This window comes from Sceloporus occidentalis, unplaced genomic scaffold (assembly GCF_023333645.1).
Source record: "Sceloporus occidentalis isolate IW3139 unplaced genomic scaffold, rSceOcc1.0.p SCAF_4, whole genome shotgun sequence".
In the NCBI taxonomy this organism is placed as follows: domain Eukaryota; kingdom Metazoa; phylum Chordata; class Lepidosauria; order Squamata; family Phrynosomatidae; genus Sceloporus; species Sceloporus occidentalis.
Genome location: NW_028316984.1, coordinates 100705643 through 100728273, shown reverse-complemented (window position 1 = coordinate 100728273; position 22631 = coordinate 100705643). Strand labels below are relative to the sequence as shown.

Genomic DNA, 22631 nt, shown 5'->3' with positions numbered 1-22631 from the left:
TGGGGTAACAATCTCATGCTCCTGATTTAGCAGGCATGGAAGTGCTGCAGAGCAATTCCTGTGTGGCATGTGATAACCTTTTCCCAACCATGACAATGTTCCACACCATGATGGCACTATGATCAACAGTGATTGCCAAGTTGCCGGTGAATGCCACTCAGGTCTACAACAGAATAAAATATATCCAAATGGCAGAGCCATTATGGATTTAATGTTGCCCCTGGTATGTTCTAAAGAATCATAAGTTGGAAGAGACAACATGGGTCATGTAGTCCAACGCCTGCCATGCAGGACACACTATCAAAGCACTCCTGAAAGATAGTCATCCAACCTCTGTTTAGAATTCTCCAAAGAAGGGGTATCCGACTCTCTGAAACAGTCTGTTCCATTGTGGAACAGCTCTTATGTCAGGAAGTTTATCCTAATTTCTCGCTATTTGAATCCATTGGTTTGTATTCGAGCCTCCGGAGCAACTGCAAATAAGCTTTCTTCATTTTCAACATGACACTCCTTCAAATATTTTTTAAAAAATGTTTTCTGTGGGTTTTCCAGGCTATCTGGCCATTTTCTTAAAGAATTTATTCCTGACCTTTCACCTGCATCTGTGGCTGGCATTTTTAGAGGGTGGTGGCAGGGAGTGTGGAGTATATATATACTTGTGTGACCCTTGACCCTTGGGAGGATGTGATTTACATGTTAATCTGTGTGTTGGTCTGTTGTTGAATGGCAAGTCCTCAGGGTGGGGGGATATGCAGGAAGTTATGTGTGTCTATTTAATTATCAATCCATTGACTGTGGGGAAACCCCCTGCCCCTGGGTAGTGTTCATTTGCATGAACTGAGTTTTGATTTTGGTGTTCTTCATGACTGGTAGCCAAACTTTGTTTACTTTCAGTGTTTCTTCTTTCCTGTTGAAGTTGTCCAGGTATTTGTGAATTTCAATGGCCTCTCTGTGCATTCTGACCTGGTAGTTGCTGGCATGGTCCAGAATTTCAGTGTTTTCAAATAGCATTGTGTCCAGGTTGGTTTATGGCATCTTCTGCTACTGCCAATTTTTCTGGATTGCTCAGTCTGCAGTGTCTTTCAAGTTCTTCATTTGTTTTTGGACATTGTGTTTAGTGGTCCCTATGTAGACCTCCCACAGCTGTACGGTACACAGTGAACTCCTCCAACAGGTCTCTCTTGTCCTTCGCTGAGTGCAGCATTTACTGGCTTTTCTTGGTTGGTCTGTAGATCATTTGGAGGTTGTGACACCTCATCAGTTTCCCTGTTCTGTCCGTGCCCCTGCCAACACCCTCTGAAGATGCCAGCCACAGATGTAGGTGAAACATCAGGAATAAATTCTTCTAGAACATGGCCACGTAGCCAAGTAAATCCCACGGAAAACTATGGACACAGCCAGGAAAGCTTTTGACTTCATGTTTAAAAATGGCTATCATATCACTTTTCAGTCTTCTTTTCTTCAAGCTAAACATTCCCAGTTCCCTATGCCATTCCTCACAGGACTAGATTTCCAGACCCCTCACCATTTGGACACCCTCCTCTGAACACATTTCAGCTTGTCAGTATCCTTTTTGAATTGTAGTGCCCAAAACTGGATACAGTACTTCAGGTGAGGTCCTACCAAAGTAGAGTAGAGTGATACTATTACATTTCTTGATTTGGACATTATAGTCATATTGATGTAACCCAGATACACTGGCCTTTTTGAGAGCTGCATTGCACTGCTGACTCATGTTAAGCTTGTGGTATACTAAGATCCCTAGATACTTTTCACATGTACTGTTGTCAAGCCAAGTGTCATCCATCTTGTATTTGTGTAGTATTTCATTTTTCCTGCCTAAGTGTAATATTTTACATTTATCTTCCTTGGATGTTAGTATTGCAGTGCAGAAGGAAAACAAAGTCATACAAGCCTAGGCTAAGAGAACATACAGACACATTCATAGTTTATGAATAACTGAGCAATACCTGCCACCTCCTTGCTCCGCTGAGAGGCTTCAGAAGCCAGTGCATATGATATGTTAATGATGCGTTCTTGCTCTTGTAACTGTGAATCTAAATTTGCAGAGTTGTGATTGTCCTGAGCTGGAGGCTGTAGATTGTGCATACTATGGCAAAAATGGGGGGAGGGGGAAGAGCTTAATCTTAAACACAAGATACATGAACACAGACAGACACATGATCCACAGTAGAACAGACTTCTGAATCATGATGCAGTTATGAAGCTGGGGATTCAAAAGCAAATTGTGTATAGCCTCTGGACTATATTTAAACTTTACACTAAGCATTTTTCTCCCAAACTGGTTGTAGTAGTAGGAAGAAGACAAGTTTTTTTTTAGCTTGAGCAACATCTGGGCTTTTGCAATGGTGGGCAGACATGAGCCGAAACAGTCCTATTTTATATTTAGTGGTCAGCTTATCAACAATAATTGCCAAATTCCAATGAAGAAGCACAGACTGGCTCTTTTCTGTTTATGATAGTTAAGACATAAAGACTTTGTGAAGTCTTTGTGAAGTCTTTCACTAGAATATAAAACTTCACATTAAATAAGCACATATAGAAATTTTCAAAAACCTCCTTGTTGTTGCACTCAACCACACACAATACGGCTTAGATCCTAAGTTGCACTTTCACGAACAAAAGTTTCCTTTGTTCTCATAAAAGGGGCTCTGATTCCATGTTGATGGGAAAATGGGGAAGAGGACTTTTTTTCACCCAGATCCCTCCTTCAGCATTACCTCCCACTATTCCAAACAGAAAGCCCCCCCTCCCCATCACAGCATATTTGGGAAGGGCCACAAGGAATTGATGAACATGCTCTTTCCCACCCCATGCGTCTACCAGCATAGACATCCCATCAGTGCAGTTCTGCTTAGGGAAACCTAAGATCAAGAGCTTTTTAAATAAATTAACAGGCACGATTCCCTTTGAAAGACAGTCATCACTAATGTAAACTCTCTCATCCAGCCTTTCATATTATCTGTATAGGGATCACCTTACAGTGATAGGACCTGGGCTAGAATGCTGCTCTGCATAGCTTCATGTACCTAAATCAAAAGTCCACACCCAGCAAAAGATGGATTGACGACACAGGCCAAGATCCCTAGTAGCAGCAGACCCTAGTAGCAGCAGACTTAGTGTAAACATCTGCCCAGATGCAAATATGATATATCTCCTTTTCCTTTCCCTTCCGCAGGACTCACTGTCTTCTGTGAAGGTCCCAGGAGATGCCTTTGTTCTGCATCTGGCTATAGGGACATAGCCAGATGTTTCTCTGATGCTCCCTCATTGCCATTAGCCACTAAATTGACATGGTGGCCAATGGTCACAGGAAGAAGGTGTGATTTTGAAGGGCTGAGGGGCTTTCTGCAAGTGAATTTCTTCCTTTGGGACTAGCATAAATTGGACTTGTGCTTCCTTATGCAACTAATGGGATGCCATTGAAGGAGGTAACTCCCTTAATGCTTCCTCTCTTCCCAAAATTAGCTTTAAGATGGCTGATGGAAAATTAGGCTATGAGATATGTTACTGGTATGTTACTTTCTCATATGGGCAAATGGAGTATGAGGGGTACATTTTTCAGCTATGGGAAAGTGAAACTAAAGAGCTGATTATTGATACATATTTGTTTACATGGAGCAGTATTTGCTGGCCCTTGTATCACAGAAGCTAGAGCTAATATTCTACTTCAAGCTGTAAATAAAACTGTAAGAGGAACAAACATGAAAAATAAATAAAGGAAGTGCAACATATGAGTGATCCATATTCCTGTGCTACAGTAAGAAAAGAACATATAATTAATCATGCCTTTACTTAGATTACACTACTGCTCTATTTCTATTTCAAATATTGAAAATAAACAGGAGTAAAATGTAGATATTTAGAAATCTAACCTGGATTTGGTAAGGAGATTCTTTATTTTTTCTGCCATACGGTGCCTTGCTGCTAACTCTTCTGGGGTGAGAGGTTCTTCAGGCTCCAGCTCAACATAACGTTCTGGAATTGCAACCTTTTCAGGTTTTGACAGCTTGGGGGAAATATTATAAATGGTTAATGTAGTATGTAGGAAATGTTATGATCAACTGAAACAAAACATTTTTCTAATCTACAAAGAGAAGGGCAAGGGCAAAGCAAACATTTGCAAATTTCCCCTCTGCTCTTGCAAGCCTCTTATGAAAGTTGTGAAAATATGGGTGAAAATATCTAATGCTTTTTTTAAAAAAATAATCCTAATATGGTGTTAGTGTTATAAATACCTAGACAGTCTAGAACTATGTTATGAACACTTAATTTGCTACAAACAAAATTTGCTACAAAAAGCCTTAATATTCAATGGCTGAATTTATTAAAAATACTACCTAATATTAATTATTCAATAGCTATTGTTGCTGCATGTCTTCAAGTAATTTCCAATTTATAACAACCTTAAGGCAAACCTATTTCAGGTTTTCTTAGAAAACTTTATTCAGAATAGGTTTGCCTTTGCCTTTCTCTGATGATGAGAGTGTGTGTTTCCATGACTGAGGATTCAAACCCTGGTCTCCAGAGGCATAGTCCAATACTCAATCTACTATACCACACTGGCTCTTCAATGGCTATTACTATATACAGTATATATTACACAATACAATGAATTAAAATGAAAATTCATTACACCTAAAACAATTTCCTAAAAGAAGGATTTCTTTGTAGATATAGAGGTTAGTCCAGTGATTCCTTTATTCCTACTTTTTATCCACAAACATAGACATTCCCTAAGGGCTGCATTAACAATGCTACTGAGATGTTTGACTGCAATTTTGAAGCACCACAATATCCTTGTGCTATTAGATAAGATTAAACAATGGTTTTAATGAACTAGGTGTGTTTGGAAAGATTATAAATTGTGAAAAGGGTAATATAAAATGAAAACAACTCCTCACAAGATTTGAGTGCAGTGTCAATATCATTATAAAAAGTCCACCTAGGTTTCTTAATTAAATGTCTTGTAATTTATATATATTTCAGGATTTAATTGCTTTTTAAAAACAACAACAATCCTGTCCTTACATTCAGCAGATCCCCACGTTCCTTCATCTTACAAACTAATTATAACATGCTTCCTTTGGACCACCAGATGGTGCTACAGCTTTTCAGATTTACTCTTAGAAAAGCAAATGTCAATATCCCTTTACTCTTTTATATATCTCACCCGCAGAACAAAACATTCTCTATTTTGGAAAACATTTTGAAGCCATTTTGTACTACATTTTTAAATAGTAATAGCAATAATAGTAACAATAATTCTTCACCTCTCTCCAAGGCTTGAGGTGGGGTACAACATTCATAAAACACATAAAACTATGTCAGCACATTAAGTTAAAACACATAAACCTAAGACAAATTAGATCATCCAACATAAAAGTAAAAATATACCAATTTAAAATTTGTAGTTTAAAATTGACTTGATAGGCCTGCTGGAAGAGACAGGTCTTAATACTGCTTTAAATTCAAACAGCATGTTTAGCTGTCAAATTTTTCCTGGCATGTCATTTCAGTGTAGGGCAGTTGATGAAAATATCCTCTGGGTCACAGATGCCAGTCTATTTCTGGCCAGTTTAAGTAAATGTCCCCCAGAGGGCCTGAATTTACAGAGTAGATTATATGGGAGAAGGGAATCCAACAGATAACATGGACCCAATCCATGTAGTGTTTTACAGGTAATAACCAACACTTTGCCTGGAAGCTAACTGGCAACCAGTGGAGTGATTTTAATATTGGTGTACCAGCGATCCATTTGGCTGTTGTGTTTTGAATTAACTGAAGTCTCCAAACTTTGCAAGAAGGTAGCCCAATGTAGAGTGCACTGCAAAGTCCACCCTTGAGATTACTAGCACATGAACTATCATCTTAAGGTCTTCAAATTCTAGGAAGAGGTGCAGTTGGTGTATCAGCTGAATAGATCAACATTCAAAATGTTGCCATTGGTAAGAGCTCTACTGTATATTTTGGCCTTGAAACAATTTCGTTCTAACAACTTTGCAGTGTTAATCCAATCAGCATTTGGCAGCTTCTTCCGGCCTGTGGCCCTCTAGATGTGTATGACACAGGTTGTAGCATTCCCAGCCAGAAGAACCATCAGGCATGGAGACTAGGAGTACTGACAGCAGTAGTATGGCACATCTGGGAGTGCTAGGCTGGGAAAGACTGGTATATAAGACTCACACTATCTTCATTTCTCTAAAAACATTTCCACATTTTAGGCTTCAATATTCAAGTTATCGCTACAGAAACTAATTTTCTTCTTCAGTATGACTGAAATAGTTTCTTTAAATTAAAGGAAGCCAGCAAAAAGAAAAAAAACCCAGAGGCTTCAATAACTATAATTCAGAACCAGAGTGGGAACTCTGTGAGAATGGAGGAGCCTGCAGGAATAATGTGATACTTCAAGTCCTGTTTGGATGTCCGCCCCCCCCCCCCCCGGTACCTCCACCCCAAAACAAAATCCACCTTTTACCATGCCAAATAATTGCCATGTTGTCCAAAATAAACCGCATTTTGCACCCCCATCACTCTCAAAAAAATCCTGCTTTCCTGCCAAAAATACCCGCCATCCACCCTCCTTGGAAGACAGAGAGGAAAAAATGCCATTGCCGCCAACAGTCAAAGGAGTCAACAGAGCACACCTGGCTTGTTCACTATTTGTTCATCTGACTCTCTTGTAAAATGTCACTCTGACCACTAGACTCTGGGTTCTGTTGTACAGAGGAACTGGATACTTCCAGCCAGGCTGCATGGGAGGAATGGGATTACAAGGGAAATCACATGTACTCAAGACAGGAAGTAGCCAGTTCCCCTGTACAACCAAACTGGTAGTGCTTTATGAGGCTGGCAGGCCAGCCAGCCGGCCAGGGAGATGGGTAGATGAGCTCTGTTATGTTCCTTTCTTTAGCTTCTAGTGATAGCAGAGTTACTTTCCTCTCTTGTCCTCCAAAGGAGGGAAGGCACAAGCAATTTTGGCAGGAAGATGGGTGTGGCCTATCAAGGGTCAGAGAGAAGTGAAATTGACCCTTTAGACCCTCTGACTGTGTCCACCTCTAATTTCTAAAAAAGGCCATAAAGGATTTTTGACATATGACAGAAAATGAGAACTGGCAACTAGCCTTACCTCTCTGCTAATATCCAAATTGTAATCTTCATGTTCTAGGTCTGCTTCTGTCACTGATACAGACTCTACTTTTACCCAGTTATTTTCCTCTTTTTGTTCTGTGCGCACTGCTCTTTCCAGTAGCTGCAAGTCAAATTCTTGCTCCCGCTTCCACTAGTAATAGATAGGAAACAATGATAAGTTTGACCATTCCAACTAATAAATAGTGTAGAAATGTTCACTCCCGTTACCTCCAGTTCTGGACTGATGAAAGGGGAAACTAGGACTTACCATTACATTTGCTTCTAGATGTTCACTTGATGGCTGTCCTTGATGGGGTACTCATCCTCTCCAACCAGCAGAGGGCAATCTAACCTCAGCAAAAAGGCTGTCAGTAGCCAGGTTAGACTGGACTTATCTCTCAGAAGCCACAGATATTTCAAATCTTTTGGTTATTGTTAATGCACCTTGCACCCAAAGTGAAAAAAAGAGTTTTGCAAGGGCAACTACACTACCTATAGAAACCAAAGTATGAATAAACTCTATCGCTAGAGATAGTTCAGAGGGAGTCAATATATTTAAACCTTCTATTATATTAGAATTGGGAAATCACAAAATGGTCAAAGTCTAGATTCAGAAATATATTTTGAATTTTTTTAAAACGTAATTTTGGAGCTGTTCCACTTGAGTACAAAATAAACGAAAAACTATGGCAAAATGTGGCATTTAAGGAAAGAAGCAAATGTATATTGTGCCTTCTAAGAACATGCAAAAACAACTTTGTACCAACTCAGAGATTACTCAAAATGAGGTTTAAAATGTAAATATAAAGGCAATCTCTGTTCTTTATATCAATGAGTGGAAATTTGGGGGAAGGGAAAAAGTTGAAGCACTATAAAAAGTTGACGCATGGAGCACTGATGGCACAGTGGTTGAATGCTTGTACTGCAGCCACAAGGTTGCGAGTTCAATCCCAGGGGCTCCAAGATCCACTCAGTGTTGCATCCTTCTGTGGGTTGCTAAAATGAGTATGCAGATTGTTGGGGGCAATTAGCTTACACACTGTAAACAGTTTAGGGAGTACTTAGTTCACTGCTAAGCAGTATAGAAATGTGCTTGCTATTGCTATTGTAGCCTTCACTTATCAAAAAGATGACTCACCTAATTTCTGAACTGTTGTTGTTGTGTGCCTTCAAGTCATTTCTGACTTATGGTGATCCTAAGATGGACCTATCATGGGGTTTTCTTGGCAGGATTTGTTCAGAGACGGTTTACTTTGGTTTTTTCTAAGGCTCAGAAAGTGTGACTTGTTCAATGTGGGTGTCCATGGTTGGGTGGGGATATGAAACCTGGTCTCCAGAGTCATAGTCCAGTGTTTAAACCACTACACCACACTGGCCCTCTAGTTCCTGAATATCATGGGTCAATGGGACAAAGAGATATCATGAAATCTCCTTCATTATTCATTTTAAATTAAAGACTTTATAAGCATTAATAATTGTAGCAGACAACTGATACAGCTTCTTCTAAGGATGGATTTAGTTCCTTATAAGGCTGACTTTTGGGCGGTACCTTATTTACCATAAAGACAAGCCTACACTTCTATACAGGTGTTACTAGAAACCATCTTTGCACATGTACAGAACAACGTAATTACATTGAAGAGATTGCTGAGACATTCTTGAAGCATGTTGAAGAAATAAGCAAGAAGATGATGCATATTAGCTCTGTCCTCTAAATCTCTGTTCTGTGGCAGAAGACAGTTTGAAGCAGAAAACCTCTAATTTTTCTGATTTGGGGATAAAGAGTCCCCACTGATAGAAGAAGCTCCCTTCTTCATACATATCAACCTACACTTTTAAAGGATGATGGTAATAAGGGTGGAAAGGGTGGGGCTAGTGTACTCTTCTTCTTCACAGAACCATTCACCACATATAAAAAATACCAGATTAAGCTCTGAAAATAAACAAGGATTAGAAGAAAAGGAAAAAGAGAGATGGGCACACAGTAATGACATGAAAGAAAACTACTATAAGATCCAGTTTAGCTGGTATCTGATTCTAACATAGGCCCGTTACAAACGGGCCTTTGCGGTGCCCCGTCACGTGCTAGGGGTTGGCCGAGGACCTAGCGTCCATACCGGCCTCACCCCTAGCATGTGACGGGGGCGTAATAATGGCGGCGCCCTATACACACAGGCACCGCCATTTTGACGTATCGGACGCATAGCGTCCGTACGTCGCACCCAGGATGTGACGCCGCAAGTGTGCGAGTAGCACCTTGCGGCATCCCATCCGGGGCGCAAGAAGAAGCGCCATTTTGGCGCTTCTTCTTCGCTGCGTCCGGGAACCACGCGGTTTGGCTGCTGCGGTTCCCGGATGCAGCAACCGGCGGCAGTGGCAGAGCGCCGCTTTTCGGCGGTCTGTAACCCGCCAAAGTTAGCTAAAATGTACAAAAATGCAAGACCAATGTTAGAGATGCTCAGGGGGGAAAAGGCACCATATTGCACATGTGGTGGGAGTGTAAAAAAGCAAAAACATCCTGGGCAAAAATCCACTAAGAGTTTATGAAAATATTAAATAATAATAATAATAAATAGGAGCCAAAACTGTTTCTATTAGAAATAGTAGGAGAGGAATTAGAAAGAAAACATGACAAACTGCTATTTTCCATGATAACAGCAGCTAGAATAAAAAATTTCAAAAAATTGAAAGAAAAATAAATAACAGATTTGTCAGACTGGATACTTAAATTATATGACTTGATCAAAATAGGTAAACTTGTTTGTTTGGTGTGAAATGAATCGTTAGATAAATTTCAACAGGATTTGCTGAAACTACAAATATATTTGGGACAACTACAGGGAGAACAGAGCATATGTAGGACAGAGGATTAAGAATCTCTACATAAACTGAACATGACTGATATAATTGATATCACTCCAAATTTAAATGGCTCTTATTATTCATTCTTTTATTTGAACAATAAAAATAAATAAAATAACAAAGGCAAACAAAGAACTTAACTGCACTAAATAATATAAAGGAGGAAGAGTCTTCAGGAGGTACAAGAGGCTGTGGGCAGAATAAACATTCTATATTGGTTCTCTATTACCAAAGGGAGATGACAGACTCCTGACAACAAAGTTCCTAGTCTGTATCCCTTACACTCCTAAGTACATTTACAGCCAGCCTTTCTTATACACACATTTTTATACACAGATTCAAGCAACCACAGTTTGAAAATGTTCCAAAAAAGTATAAATTTCAAATATCAAACCTTGATTCTCCATATTTTATAAGGGACACCATTTTGCTATGTCATTATATTTAATGGCACTTGAGCATACATGGATTTTGTTATACATGGGGGATCTTGGAACCAAACCCCAGCGTATAACAAGGGACCACTGTACTTGGAAGTATATCCTAAAATCAATAGGGTCTAATTTCATGCACAAGTGTTTAGGACTGAGTAGTAAGATTTTTCCTGTGAGGATCCTTTTTAAAAAATCTCACAGGGCTTAAGTGAGAGTATAGGTAAAACTGCTGGTTTTAGAGAATGAGTACCCCATGTAGGTTCACCATCTAGGGAAAAGAATTTGTTATTACTGTGTTAAACAACCTGAACAAACTAGTAGCCAAAGTTATGTTTCAAAGAACTGTTAGTGTGTGGTTGGTTTGTTGATCTGACCAATAAACCTCATGATCTAGAAAATGTTCATACATAAAGCAGTGTATCAAAGTATAAAGTCTTTACAAAATAAATTCTAATTACAAAATGTAGAAGGCTTGAATGCACCTTTTGGAATTTATGTTCTCCTCTCAGATGAATAAACAATTTCAATTCAGCCTATAATCCAAAGATCCACATGCCTGATGTGGTTTAGGACCTTTAGACTTGTATTGCTCCGAAAGCTTCCCATCACATCGGATAGCAAACAGTGTTTGTAAAGAAGAAGCTTTCAAGCAGTTTGTAATACAGCAAGTGGATCTACTTTCCAAAAAGAAACAAAACCCAGTTTTGCTCAGTGTCTGCAACTCTTAGGAGAATCCACAATAGTTCTCCGGATTATAGTTTGTAAAGTTCACAAAAATGGATAATATGTTCTCAGATAAAACCACAAACATTTTATATGGACACACAATGCCATCTCATGTATTGAACAGCCAAACCTTACCATGTATGGGCAGCACTGAAAACCTGTTTGTTTCCTCCAAATATTCTTAATGACATAAATCATTACACAAATAAACTAGCTGGTGAGAGACAGGATATGTCATGACAGCTTATTATCAATTATAAAGAGAAAGACATTGCTTTTGAACCTTTTGGTTCAATATAGGGCTGGATCCATGATCAGGATTCCACTTACAGGATGTTTCCACTGCAGCAAGAAGCAGAAGTGATTTTTTTTGCCATTTCCTCCTTCCTGCTACACTCCAAATGCCAAACAACCATGGAAGGTTGTGGCTAGTCCTCTGGAATAATGTGGGAAACAGCAGAGAAAGAATCACAGAAAATCACTTTCTCCCTCCAGCAGAAGCTTCCACTAGATAGCATCTCCTTTCACCTGCTGGAGGAACCCTTCACTCCTTAGAAGAGGCATTCACTGATATTTTTTTTTTTTTTGGGGGGGGGGAATTGTATTCATGCACAAGCTCTTGATTTTCACTCAAAACATATTACATATTTTTATTTATCAGGAATATGAACAATGCTGCTTAATTTAAGAATAGCTGCTGCTCAAATAAAAATGAGAATGATTATTCAAATTTTCAAGAGGAAATGTACAACCTTTGTCACAACTAAAGTGCCATGTAACCAGACAGCTACTCAATATTCAAACCAGGCCTGATTGCAAGAATGTGTATCATATGAATAGAATATTAATTTTAAACTAAGTTTATTCTGTAAGAAAAAACATGAATTCAATATTAAGAAGCATGTTTATTGGCATTGATATGGAGTCTTTTACATCAAAATTAAATGAGAAATTCATGTATTTTGCTTAACATGATGTCATACTACATTTAAAAAGTAATTGTTTTTTTAAAAATATCAGTGCATTGTATTAAAAGTAGATTTATACATATAATGTATGCAATGTTATAAACTGTGCACACCTATTACATATTCTTTTATTTACCATTTGGGCTGATAAATTATTATCGTGCTGTAAATTGTGCTATCAAACATTACTTTTTGTGCACTGGTGGCCCTTGGACACACAAAGAAACCTCCAGAAAACATTATCTTTTGGGCCATACTGTGCCATTTTTGTGTTTTTTACAGCAAGACTACAGACCAATATGGCATACAAATATGTAACATTATTTGTTTAAACTGCTAAAAAAATATGAAATGTTTGCATTTGAAGTAAGTATGTGTGCAAGAGCAATACAATTCTTGAAAATCAGATCTAAATTCTGATACTTGAAAACATGAATATGGCAGAAATTGACTCATCCTAAAAGTTTTATACTATTTCCTAATAAAAGTGAGATTGCAAAGATATAAATCTGAATTCATCCTTAAGAGTCCTTAAGAGTCCACATGTGTATTTAGTAAATTAATGACTCAAATATGAATTACAAATTACTGCAACTAAACTATTTAAAATGGGAACAAAAATGTTAGAGGGTGCTCCCCGCAACTAAAACAAGGAAACAGCAGAAATTTAATAAAAAGCTGCTAAAATGCAATTAAGCCTGGCAGAAACTGAGTAGTCTAGATAGAAATTATTAAATAATTAGAAACTTTAAAACAAACAAAAAGGCATTATGTATGATGAGTGACAATTCTAAAAGCAAGAGACCTTGTGCAATGAATTAGGCAGGTGATGAGCATTCTATAATTCTAGTGTATCAAAAGGAGAAGAAAAAGCAAAATATTAATGTTGCAGTGATTGTGTAAATCCTTCAGTGTTATAAACATATCATTATCCTGAACAGCAAGGAGTCCTGTTGCATCTTGAAGACTAATAAATGTATTGTGAATGTCATAAGCATTCAGGGAGCAAATCTCAACCAAAGACTCAAAGGAAAGCAGAACACTGCTTGGTTATTTTAACAATGTGAGGCTTACAGGTCATGCCACCTCTAGATGTATTACAATATTATGTACAGCAGAAGAGACAACAGAATCTAACTGAAATGAATACTGATCAAATCAGCATTAAGTAAATATGGGAACAGACATGGAGTTGTAATTGCTTACAATTGTTACTTGTAGTTAGGAATTGTATTTCCTGTAAGCAAAAAAGGTTGGGGATACAATCCAAGAATCTCCCATGGTCCACAAACAAGGAGGATAACCTTTTAGGATAGAATATACAACTTTGGTGATACATTAAACCTATTTAAAAGGAGAGCAACATCATCATGAGAGCAACCATCTCAGTTCTAAGATTAAGAATATGTTCATCCACACTTACAAAGTGATATAAATGCCATTATGAAGCAACAGTGTCATTTTATCATTTACAAAAGCTAAACAGACTAGAATCTTCTGAAGATGATTATATGGACATATAGGAAAAAAAGAAAAATGGTAATGCTAAGAAGCAAGTGGAAGAACATGCTAATCTCTCTGGTATATTCTGCAGGCCCAACTTCCCTATGCTCATAACCTCCAAAGATGTTGGATCTCAACCTCCAACATTCATAGTTGTAGCCCAGCAAATGTGGAGAATACCAGGTTAGGGAAGGCTGCTGTAGACCTTGCAACCCCATGGCTCAACAGAAGTATTTCTGAATTAAGCACCAATGTGAAGCCATTGAAGTGAAATTCATTAGCACATCTGTCATCCAACAAATCCTTGGAGTGACCAGTACATTACAGGGAAAAATTATCATTCTTTACTTATTATCTACTATTACATAATCAGCAGTAGGTCTAAATCACTCTCACATTGATTTAAACTTTTAGTTTTATAACACTGTAATTCATCTACTGTTACCACTTGCAACACCTGTAGGCCTCACTTTATTAAAAAGAAATAAACCTGCAATATTCAAAATACCACAAACTTAGCTCATTAGGACCAAAATGGATAGTAAGTTAAATACATGGATGCACTTAACTTGTCTGATTATTGTTATTTAAATAGCACAGTGTGTAGGGATGCATTCAAGATTGAGACAGTAGCATTGTGCAGACTACAGGGTTAGCAAAATATCCTGCATTCAATGCCCCAGTTTCATTTCTGCAGTCCCCAAAGCTTTCCCAAATTTCGGTAGTGTGATAGCAGCACTGAAGCATAGGTGACAGCCAATACTAGGAGCAGAACCTGGCCTCTGGACCTAATGTAGTCATCAATACTTCATTTAGCCCTTTCCCCTGTGCCATGGTCTCAACACCCTCTGCTCTTAGCTGCTATGCCCTACAAGAAAAGCTATATTGGTGCCAATGAATATTCTGTCCAAGAGCAAATGCCATCTTTGCAGGCTGAGTATGGTGTGGAGAGGAAGGCTTGGAAATCTCCTGCTGGTACCCTGTAGTTCCAATACCAATTTCAATCTGTGTCTCTCCCTTGCTACAGAGCTGCTATTTAAATAACGGAAGTCTGATACATTCAGTGTTAGAATCTCCTGTTTTGACTCTTAAACAACCACTTTGTACATCTCATAACCTACATTTTGTCCACAAAAACATATGCCATAATAAACTTAAAAGTTGTTGTTTTCACTCCAGCTAACCAGTACAGCTATCCTTCTGGAATTTCTCACAGTCCTAACACAGTTGCTATGCTCTAGCACACTCCTACAGTTATTTTCAGAAATGACACTTCATTTTGTTTTTGGTAATATTCAGTGGATATTATTCAGATTTAAAACCCACAGGACATAGAATATTTAGTTTTAAATCAATGTTTTCTTCTATTTCGTTTGGACCAAAATTTACAGTGGACAAAGTTCAGACAAGGAAGAATTCATATGATCATTTAGAAAATGCACAATGAGTTGTTAAATTCCAGACTTCAAAGCCTTACATGCACTTAACTGTACAGTGGATTAGGACCAAATGTGTGCATGTGTGTATGACTTCAAGTCTCCTGCCAATTTATGGCAATCCAATGAATTTCATAGCATTTTCTTAGGCAAGGAATACTCAGAGGTAGTTTTGCCAGTTCCTCCCTCTGAAATATAGCTACAGCACCTGGTATTTGTTGGCAATCTCCCATCCAAGTACTAAACAGGGCTGCCCTAGCTTCCAAGACTGGATGGTATCTGGTGCCTTTAGGGTATTTAGGTCCCACTGAGACCAAATACTGGAAGCAAATTCCATCAAATTCAGATGGGGTGGTTTCCATGTAAACAGCAGCCTGGCAGCCTGATCCTAAACAGAGTGGTTTCTACCCAAATCCATGTTAAACACATAAGGGAAACATGCAGAAAGGATTTCCTCACTGTGTCTGTTACAGACAGTTCCTATTGCTAAAAACAGTACAACCTCCTTCTTTTGGCACTGGAGGCTGTTGTGGCAGAAATGGTGACAGTCTGCATACCCGCATCACTTTTTTGGATTAGGACATTCCTTGGAAGTAGACCCTACTGTAACTAATAAGTGCTGCTTTGGCCAGCTGCCCCAAACGAATCCAAATAAATTTATATTTAATTCTGTATTAAACCTATGAAATAATTTATTTTTCACTAACTGAATGTCAGATTTTGCTAGAATAGTCTAGGTATCTTAAACACAAATAAGGGACATTAGCAGCTGTATAAACATTGTTCAATTTGCTTCTGTATTTTATAGGTATTTATAAAATTTGTCAAATGCTATTTAAAAAAATCTTTCTTTCACAGAACCATAGCTACTATGGTATACTAAATTTGCTAAACTTACAGTCTATAGCTATATGTATATATTTAGCTATATCTTTATCTACTATTAATGCACTACCTATCTATCACCTATGGGGTTCATTCTTTTATGGTGCAATCAGAAAAAAACCCAGCAAACCTATTCTGCTTTCATAGCACAGAGTTAACAGGGTGGGGGAAGCAGCCAACATCAGCCCAATATTCACATCTGAATGCATTCCAAGAAATTAATATTTTTCTCCCTATACTTCTCTTTTGTAAATTTATTTCTGCACCTGCTACGTTAAGCTGTGGCTACTTATAGCTAAAAGCCATTTTCTGTTATTCATACTCCAGAAATTGATATACTGTAATATAATTAAATAATACAAGGCATCATGCACTCTTAAATAAAAGTGCTTACTAGAGAAGCTACAGATCACATTTTAGTCTAGTCCTTTTAAGGCATGTCTAACATACTGAGCCTATGTCTGCAGAAACTGGCCGGACAAATGATCGTGATGAGACAGACTGTCTTTCTCCTTGACCAAGAGTTCTCTTGCGTTCACGAACTAATGCTTTTTGATGCCGCTTCATTCTTTCTAGTTGTTCCTCTGCACTCATCTTGCCTCTTTGGTGGTCTCCAGAGTATAAGCGTTCCAAGGCACTCTTTGGTCTCTCCTGTTAAATGCGACATACATAACATATGTTACAATTTTTTGAAAATGTATATTAGCATCAAAATTTTACATCAGCTTGGCCTCTGGAGGACCTTCAGAGCTCTGGGAGGATGTCATTTTCTTTGTGCTTCCAGCTACAGAAATGGGTAATCTATGTATTCACTGAGTTAGTTTGCTTCTTCCTTCCCTCCTAGTCATTGTGATTCCAAGACTCAACATCTGCTCTGCTCTCCATCCAACTTTTGGCTAAAAGTAAGTAGGCTAGATTAAATTTCTCAAGATGGGTGACAAGGAATAGTGTCCTCATTTCACCTTGATCAGTGAACAGCTCTTTAAACTAAGATTTTTTGCAAACAAGAAATTATGGTGTGCGTGTGTAGTGTGCATGACAAGCTATGAGCAACTATGGTTGATACTTAATGAATAATGCTTAATGACATCATCATGGGTCATCTCTCTGTTTCAGGTTTTGGTTCAGAAATCTTAGAGATTGGAATGATCCTGAATTGGCAACCATAGAAAAGAAACTACTATTGGGTCAAGTCTGAGGTCTGAAGCCAGTGTTGGATATAGACATTAGCATAACTGGGGGGGGGGGGGGGGCTGACACCCCTGAAGAGTGATGACAACTGCCTCCCCCCACACATAACACTGCCTGGACACCCTCTTCTCTCATCTAGCCACCAACTACCCATGGAAACACACATTAGCAGCTACTGGTAGGCTGCATGTAGTGGTCATTGTACAAAAGAGGTACAGATTGAGTATCCCTTATCCAAAATGCTTGGGACCAGAAGTGTTTTGGATTCTTTTTCGGAGTTTGGAATATCTGCGTATGCAATTTGAGATATCTTGGAGATGGAAACCAAGTTTACACATGAAATTCATTTATGTTTCATATACACACACATGTACACACATAGCCTGAAGGTCACTTTATTCACAATATTTTTAATAATTCTGTGCATGAACAAAGTTTGCATACACTGAACAATAAGAAAGCAAAGGGGTTACTATTTCAACCAACTGTGTGGACAATTTTCTACAATGACTTCTCAGATGGTTCACACACCAGCAAAGTAAGAAAGGGGGGGGGGGGACTGCCTGAACAGCCTGGTTTTGTGCAAAACCAGGGCTATTTTACTCTGGAGTAAAGTCTCTTTACCTTGAGGTCAGACTGGAACATCTGAATCTGCATCTATACTGGCAAGACCATGGGGGTTTCCACCCGTGTCGTCTTAACTGGATGCTGCCAGGCCAGGGAGAAGCCCAGGCAGACAACCCCTACACCATGCTGGGTCTGTGACTTTACCCTACAGAACATGTACTCTGTATCACTACTATGTAAGTTCTGTAAAAGGCTGAGGACTGTCTTTCTGTTTCTTCTTTCATGCAAAATGAAACAGATAAAAGCAATTTCCCTCATGTTTATAACATGGCAACTTACAAAGGTAAGAAAAATAATATTGGATTAACTTTTAAGAGAGAAATAATATAGATACTGGGGAAGAGTGAGAGGTTATAACGTCTCTCTTAACCACAGACATACTCCGGATGATTTGAACAGGTTATAAACAATTTTGATGGCTTGAATTGAAATCAGTATAAACTTTTATTTGAAGGTGCATGTTTGTATCTGTGACATATTCCGGGTTAACCATCTTGGGGAACTGTCTTAAATTCTAATATTCAAATAAAAAAATAATTTAAATTCTTAAATTAACTAAGTTGTTCAGAATGGTTTAGCAACCATAAAGAAATATGCAGTTACCTTGGAACCATCTCTTCGAAGTGTTGCATAGGATGAAGCTGTGGATGACTGATGGAGTCTGGACGTTGAACCAGATAATCCTTGATGAAGAAAAAACAAAAGAAACAAAGTGTAATGAGAAGCAAGAGCTTCATTTCTCTCCAAGTACAGCATTAATCCTATCTTGAGCATATTCACTGCTCCAGAATGAGATTTAAAAGAAAACGTAATGAAATCAATGAGACTTAAGAGAAAACTAACATTAAGTCCAACTGAGGATTTATGTAAGACTTTTACTCAAGATTTCGGTAGCATTCTTTCCATTAAGGTACCATAGGAACCAGGATACAGGATTTTATATTATGAGAATACCAATCACATACTCCAATGATTAAAATTCATTATGATGTGAACACAGGCATTTTGAAAGATTTCAGATTATTCTGGTTATTTGTCTTAATTTTCTGTTTCATTTACAAACTCTTCAGTCTGAAAATTTGTTCTTAGGGTATGTCCTGTTCACACAGATAAATACATCTGATTTGTTTCTGAACTGTGAATTGGACATATCACATCAAACAAGAAAAACTAGGAGTCTGAAGTGAAATAAGCACAAGGAAGAGTGAGTCAGATGAGCACAAACATGAAGCTGTTGAAATAGCTAAGAACAATTGATTTCAAGTGAAAGATTATTTTAGGGTTTAATTTGCTTTGTTAACATCAAAGTTTTAGTTCACAAAAATTGCCACAAGTGAAGAAGAAATTAAACTTGTGGTGACATTGTGCAACAAAATGTTGTCTTGGATATGTGTGGTGGGTGGGTCAAAAGATTCAGTTCATTATATCAGGAGGAAAGGGAGCAATTTTTTCTAGGTCAAACTGTTTTAAAACTATGGATGTTTTCATTTGTTTCCTCCTTCTTAGCTTTATTCATCTTTTCACTGAATTGTACAGAGGATCTCACCAGCTACAGATCTCTGATTCTAGGTTACCATCTGAATTATGAGGTTAATCTGACAGAAATATGAATACAGGGTGTGCCAAAAACCATGCCCCATAATCAATTCATTATATTTTATTCATTATAATATTTTTTTGGCCATATGATAACTCCGGTTATCATATGGCCAGCATGACTGCAGTGAATGCAGTTACAGGGCTTGTAAATTAATAAAAAGCATAGAGAATAGAGATTGTTCTATGGAAAGGACAGTGCCACATAACGGTCAACTGCTGAAGAGTAAATGATCTAAAGGAAGTTATCAGATTAGAATTGACAATAATCAGAGAAAATGTTATGCTACTTAAGAATGATCAAAGGTCATGTGTCATTCGAGTAAAAAAGTGTTTTGAAGAAAATGGCAGCCAATTTGAACTGTTAGTTTAATTTATATATAATAAACTACCTACTGGTCATGATCTTTGGCACACCTTCTACAGAGAAGGTTTATGCATTAAACATGGGATTAAATCAGGTTGTTTCTACCTTTTAATTAATATCTGGAGTTCCAACACTGCCCCAGATCAAATGAGAGTAATAACGAATTATTACTAAGTTCTTGAAATCTCTAAACTATAGACCTTCAAAGCCATAACATTAATATTCTTATGAGATATAGATTAAGTCATCTCTTGACTTACCTCTGGATGGTAATGTTTGGTATCTACCATCAACACCTAGAAATCCAAGGGAAGATTGACTCAGCTCACTGTCTATAGTTGCCAACTCAGGTTCACTCACATATGAGCGGAGTTCTACCTATACGGATAAATGCTTGATTAAATGAAATTGCAAAAATATAGAAAACATTATTTCAATTCTGTTGACTACCGTCTATTTGTGCAGGTACAATAATACAGGTTATTATTGTAAAAAGGTAAAATAAAGGTTTTCCCTTGACATGAATGTCTAGTCATAATTGACTGTAGAGGGCAGTGCTCATCTCTTTACTAAGCCGAAGAGCCAGTGTTGTCCAAAGATGACTCCGGTTATCATATGGCCAACATGACTGCAGTGAATGCCGTTACCTTCCCACTGAAGTGGTACCTATTTATCTACTTGCATTTGCATGCTTTTAAAATGCTAGGCAGGCAAAAACTGGGATTAGTGATGGGAGCTCACCTCATCATGCGACACTTGGGCCTCGAACCGGCAACCTTCTGACCTTTTGATCATCAGAACCAGAATCTTAACCACTAAGCCACTGCATCCATGCTATTATTGTCCAAGTACAATAATACAGGTACAATAACAATTGGTATAACACAAATAAATTTCATAATCTGTGGCTGAATGCTTAATAACAGAAATCAGAGGAATTAAATAAACCAGCTGTAGAAATCAAAACAGGATTTTTAAAAGGCAGCTGTGTCCATCTATCACTTTCAACAAATTTTACAGATCAAGAAAATTCCTTATGCTTCTGTATCTTCCAGAAGGCTTTTCTAGAAGATACTATCTCACTTCTGGTTCACCTCAGAAAGTCTTCTGAAGATTCTGTTGAGTTATCCTGCAATTAGATAGTTCTAATTAGCATTTTTTTTTAGTTAAGTCTATTTATTGATGGCTGGCTAAAACTACTAAGTTACACAGATGAGTAGTTATAAATTTTATATGTTGATGAAATGAGCAAGTAGATAAAACAAATCTGGAAACACATGCACAGGAAGCAGTTTCACATTTATACCATTAAAATACAGCATGAAGAACCTGCCACCTGTCATACGCGTTTTTAAGTAACATTCCAAGAGATAGGGGGAAATCTCAAGTATAGCAGCCCACATCATCAAGATAAGTTCCTACAAACACAGTTAAATTAACAGTTCTTGGTACTGCAGTTGAAGAAGAACCATCTATTCCATAAAAAAACTCAAGATTAATGTTTAATATTGGGACTGGAGTAATCGTCTGCCACACAAATTTATATGCTGAAATCTGGGTACTACAAGTTTTGCTTTGAACTGGTAATTCTGGGAATAACCATTTGAGGCTGTAGTTAATATTTGTGCCACCCGAGGGATAAACAGCATTTTTGAATGTTTATAACTGGAGCAAACAATTCATGGCCCATCAAATGTTAATGGATTGAAGATCCCATCAGTCAAGCTAAAATAACCAAAAGTGAGAGGATAAAGTACAGCAACAACTGGAGGGACATATTTTTCCCACCCCTAATTTAGACGTTAAAAACAACAACATCATTCCATTTGACATCTATCAATGTTGAGCTACAGAGCAGATATTCTATCTATGTGAGAGGTGAAACAGGTAGAATTATTGTTTTTGCTATGATATTTATTTATATCCCTCCTTTTTCCCAGTCTGGGACTTAAGGAGGCTTGCAAAAGTTTAAACAGATACAGTTCAGAATTCACATCATACAAATATAATCAAACTGTTAGTAGTTTTGGCAGAAAGGCAGGATGTAAATGCATTAACTAAATAGAATTAAAAAGTATGGCCATTAAAAAACCCCCATCAAGTACAGCCAAAATTGCCCATTATGAAAGGCCCTTTCTCTTGAGCAACTAGCCCTCAAAAGGCCTGTTGAATGATAAGTAGGGTGTCATTCTAAACTCTCTAGGAAGGGAGTTTCAGAGACTGGGAGCAGACACTAAGATGGCCCTTTCCTGTATTTCCACCATTCTCTGTTGGGGTGGGACAGAGAGAAGGGTCTCCATAGACCTCAAAACACAGGCAAGCTTATATGGAAGAGAGTATGGTCCTTCAGAAAACATGACCCTGAACTAATAGGCCTTTATGGGTAATAAAGAAATGTATCTCAAAATGTCAGGATTGCTGAAACTGTCTTTCTGATACATTAATATAATTTTGATATACAATACATTTAATACAAATTGATACGTTGGTGCAGCTTTTTTGTTCTGGATTAGTGCTTACCCTGTAATCTCCATTCACATACTGTCCTAGTTCACGGTCTCGCTTTCTTTCATCTGACTGCCGTTTCAGGCCCCGCACTGATGTGTGCCTGATGACAGTGGCTTCCCTAGGAAGGGGTGGTACTGCTGGTGGGGGATCATCTGGGCTATACAGTTGTGGGAGAGGAGGTCTTGGTGGTGCTTCATCTTCCTTTAAAAAATAAACATGTGGTTCACAATTACTGTTGACTAAAAGCATCATTTTAATATATGCAAAATGCTAAATCTGCAATTATCATGTTTAAATTATAAAAAAAATAACATGACTACATTTAAATTTAATAGCTTGTACTTCCTAAACATTTAAACTTAATAGCCTTCAAAAC

At 37.9% G+C, this 22631-nt stretch overlaps 1 protein-coding gene across 9 annotated transcripts in view; it reads right to left on the bottom strand.

The window, feature by feature from the left end:
• PLEKHA7 (pleckstrin homology domain containing A7) overlaps positions 1-22631 on the bottom strand; it is a 227503-nt gene that overhangs the window by 7495 nt on the left and 197377 nt on the right. For 7 of the 9 annotated variants that reach the window (XM_089521073.1, XM_089521075.1, XM_089521074.1 and 4 more), the window contains 7 exons: positions 22268-22456; positions 20008-20125; positions 18388-18467; positions 16417-16617; positions 7151-7303; positions 3897-4030; positions 1971-2110 (listed from right to left, as the gene is read on the bottom strand). In XM_089521073.1, the coding sequence (XP_089377199.1) occupies positions 1971-2110; positions 3897-4030; positions 7151-7303; positions 16417-16617; positions 18388-18467; positions 20008-20125; positions 22268-22456 (1015 nt within the window). Of the gene's footprint in view, positions 1-1970; positions 2111-3896; positions 4031-7150; positions 7304-16360; positions 16618-18387; positions 18468-20007; positions 20126-22267; positions 22457-22631 lie in introns of those variants that run through there. The other 2 variants (XM_089521077.1, XM_089521082.1) reach the window with 1 other exon arrangement.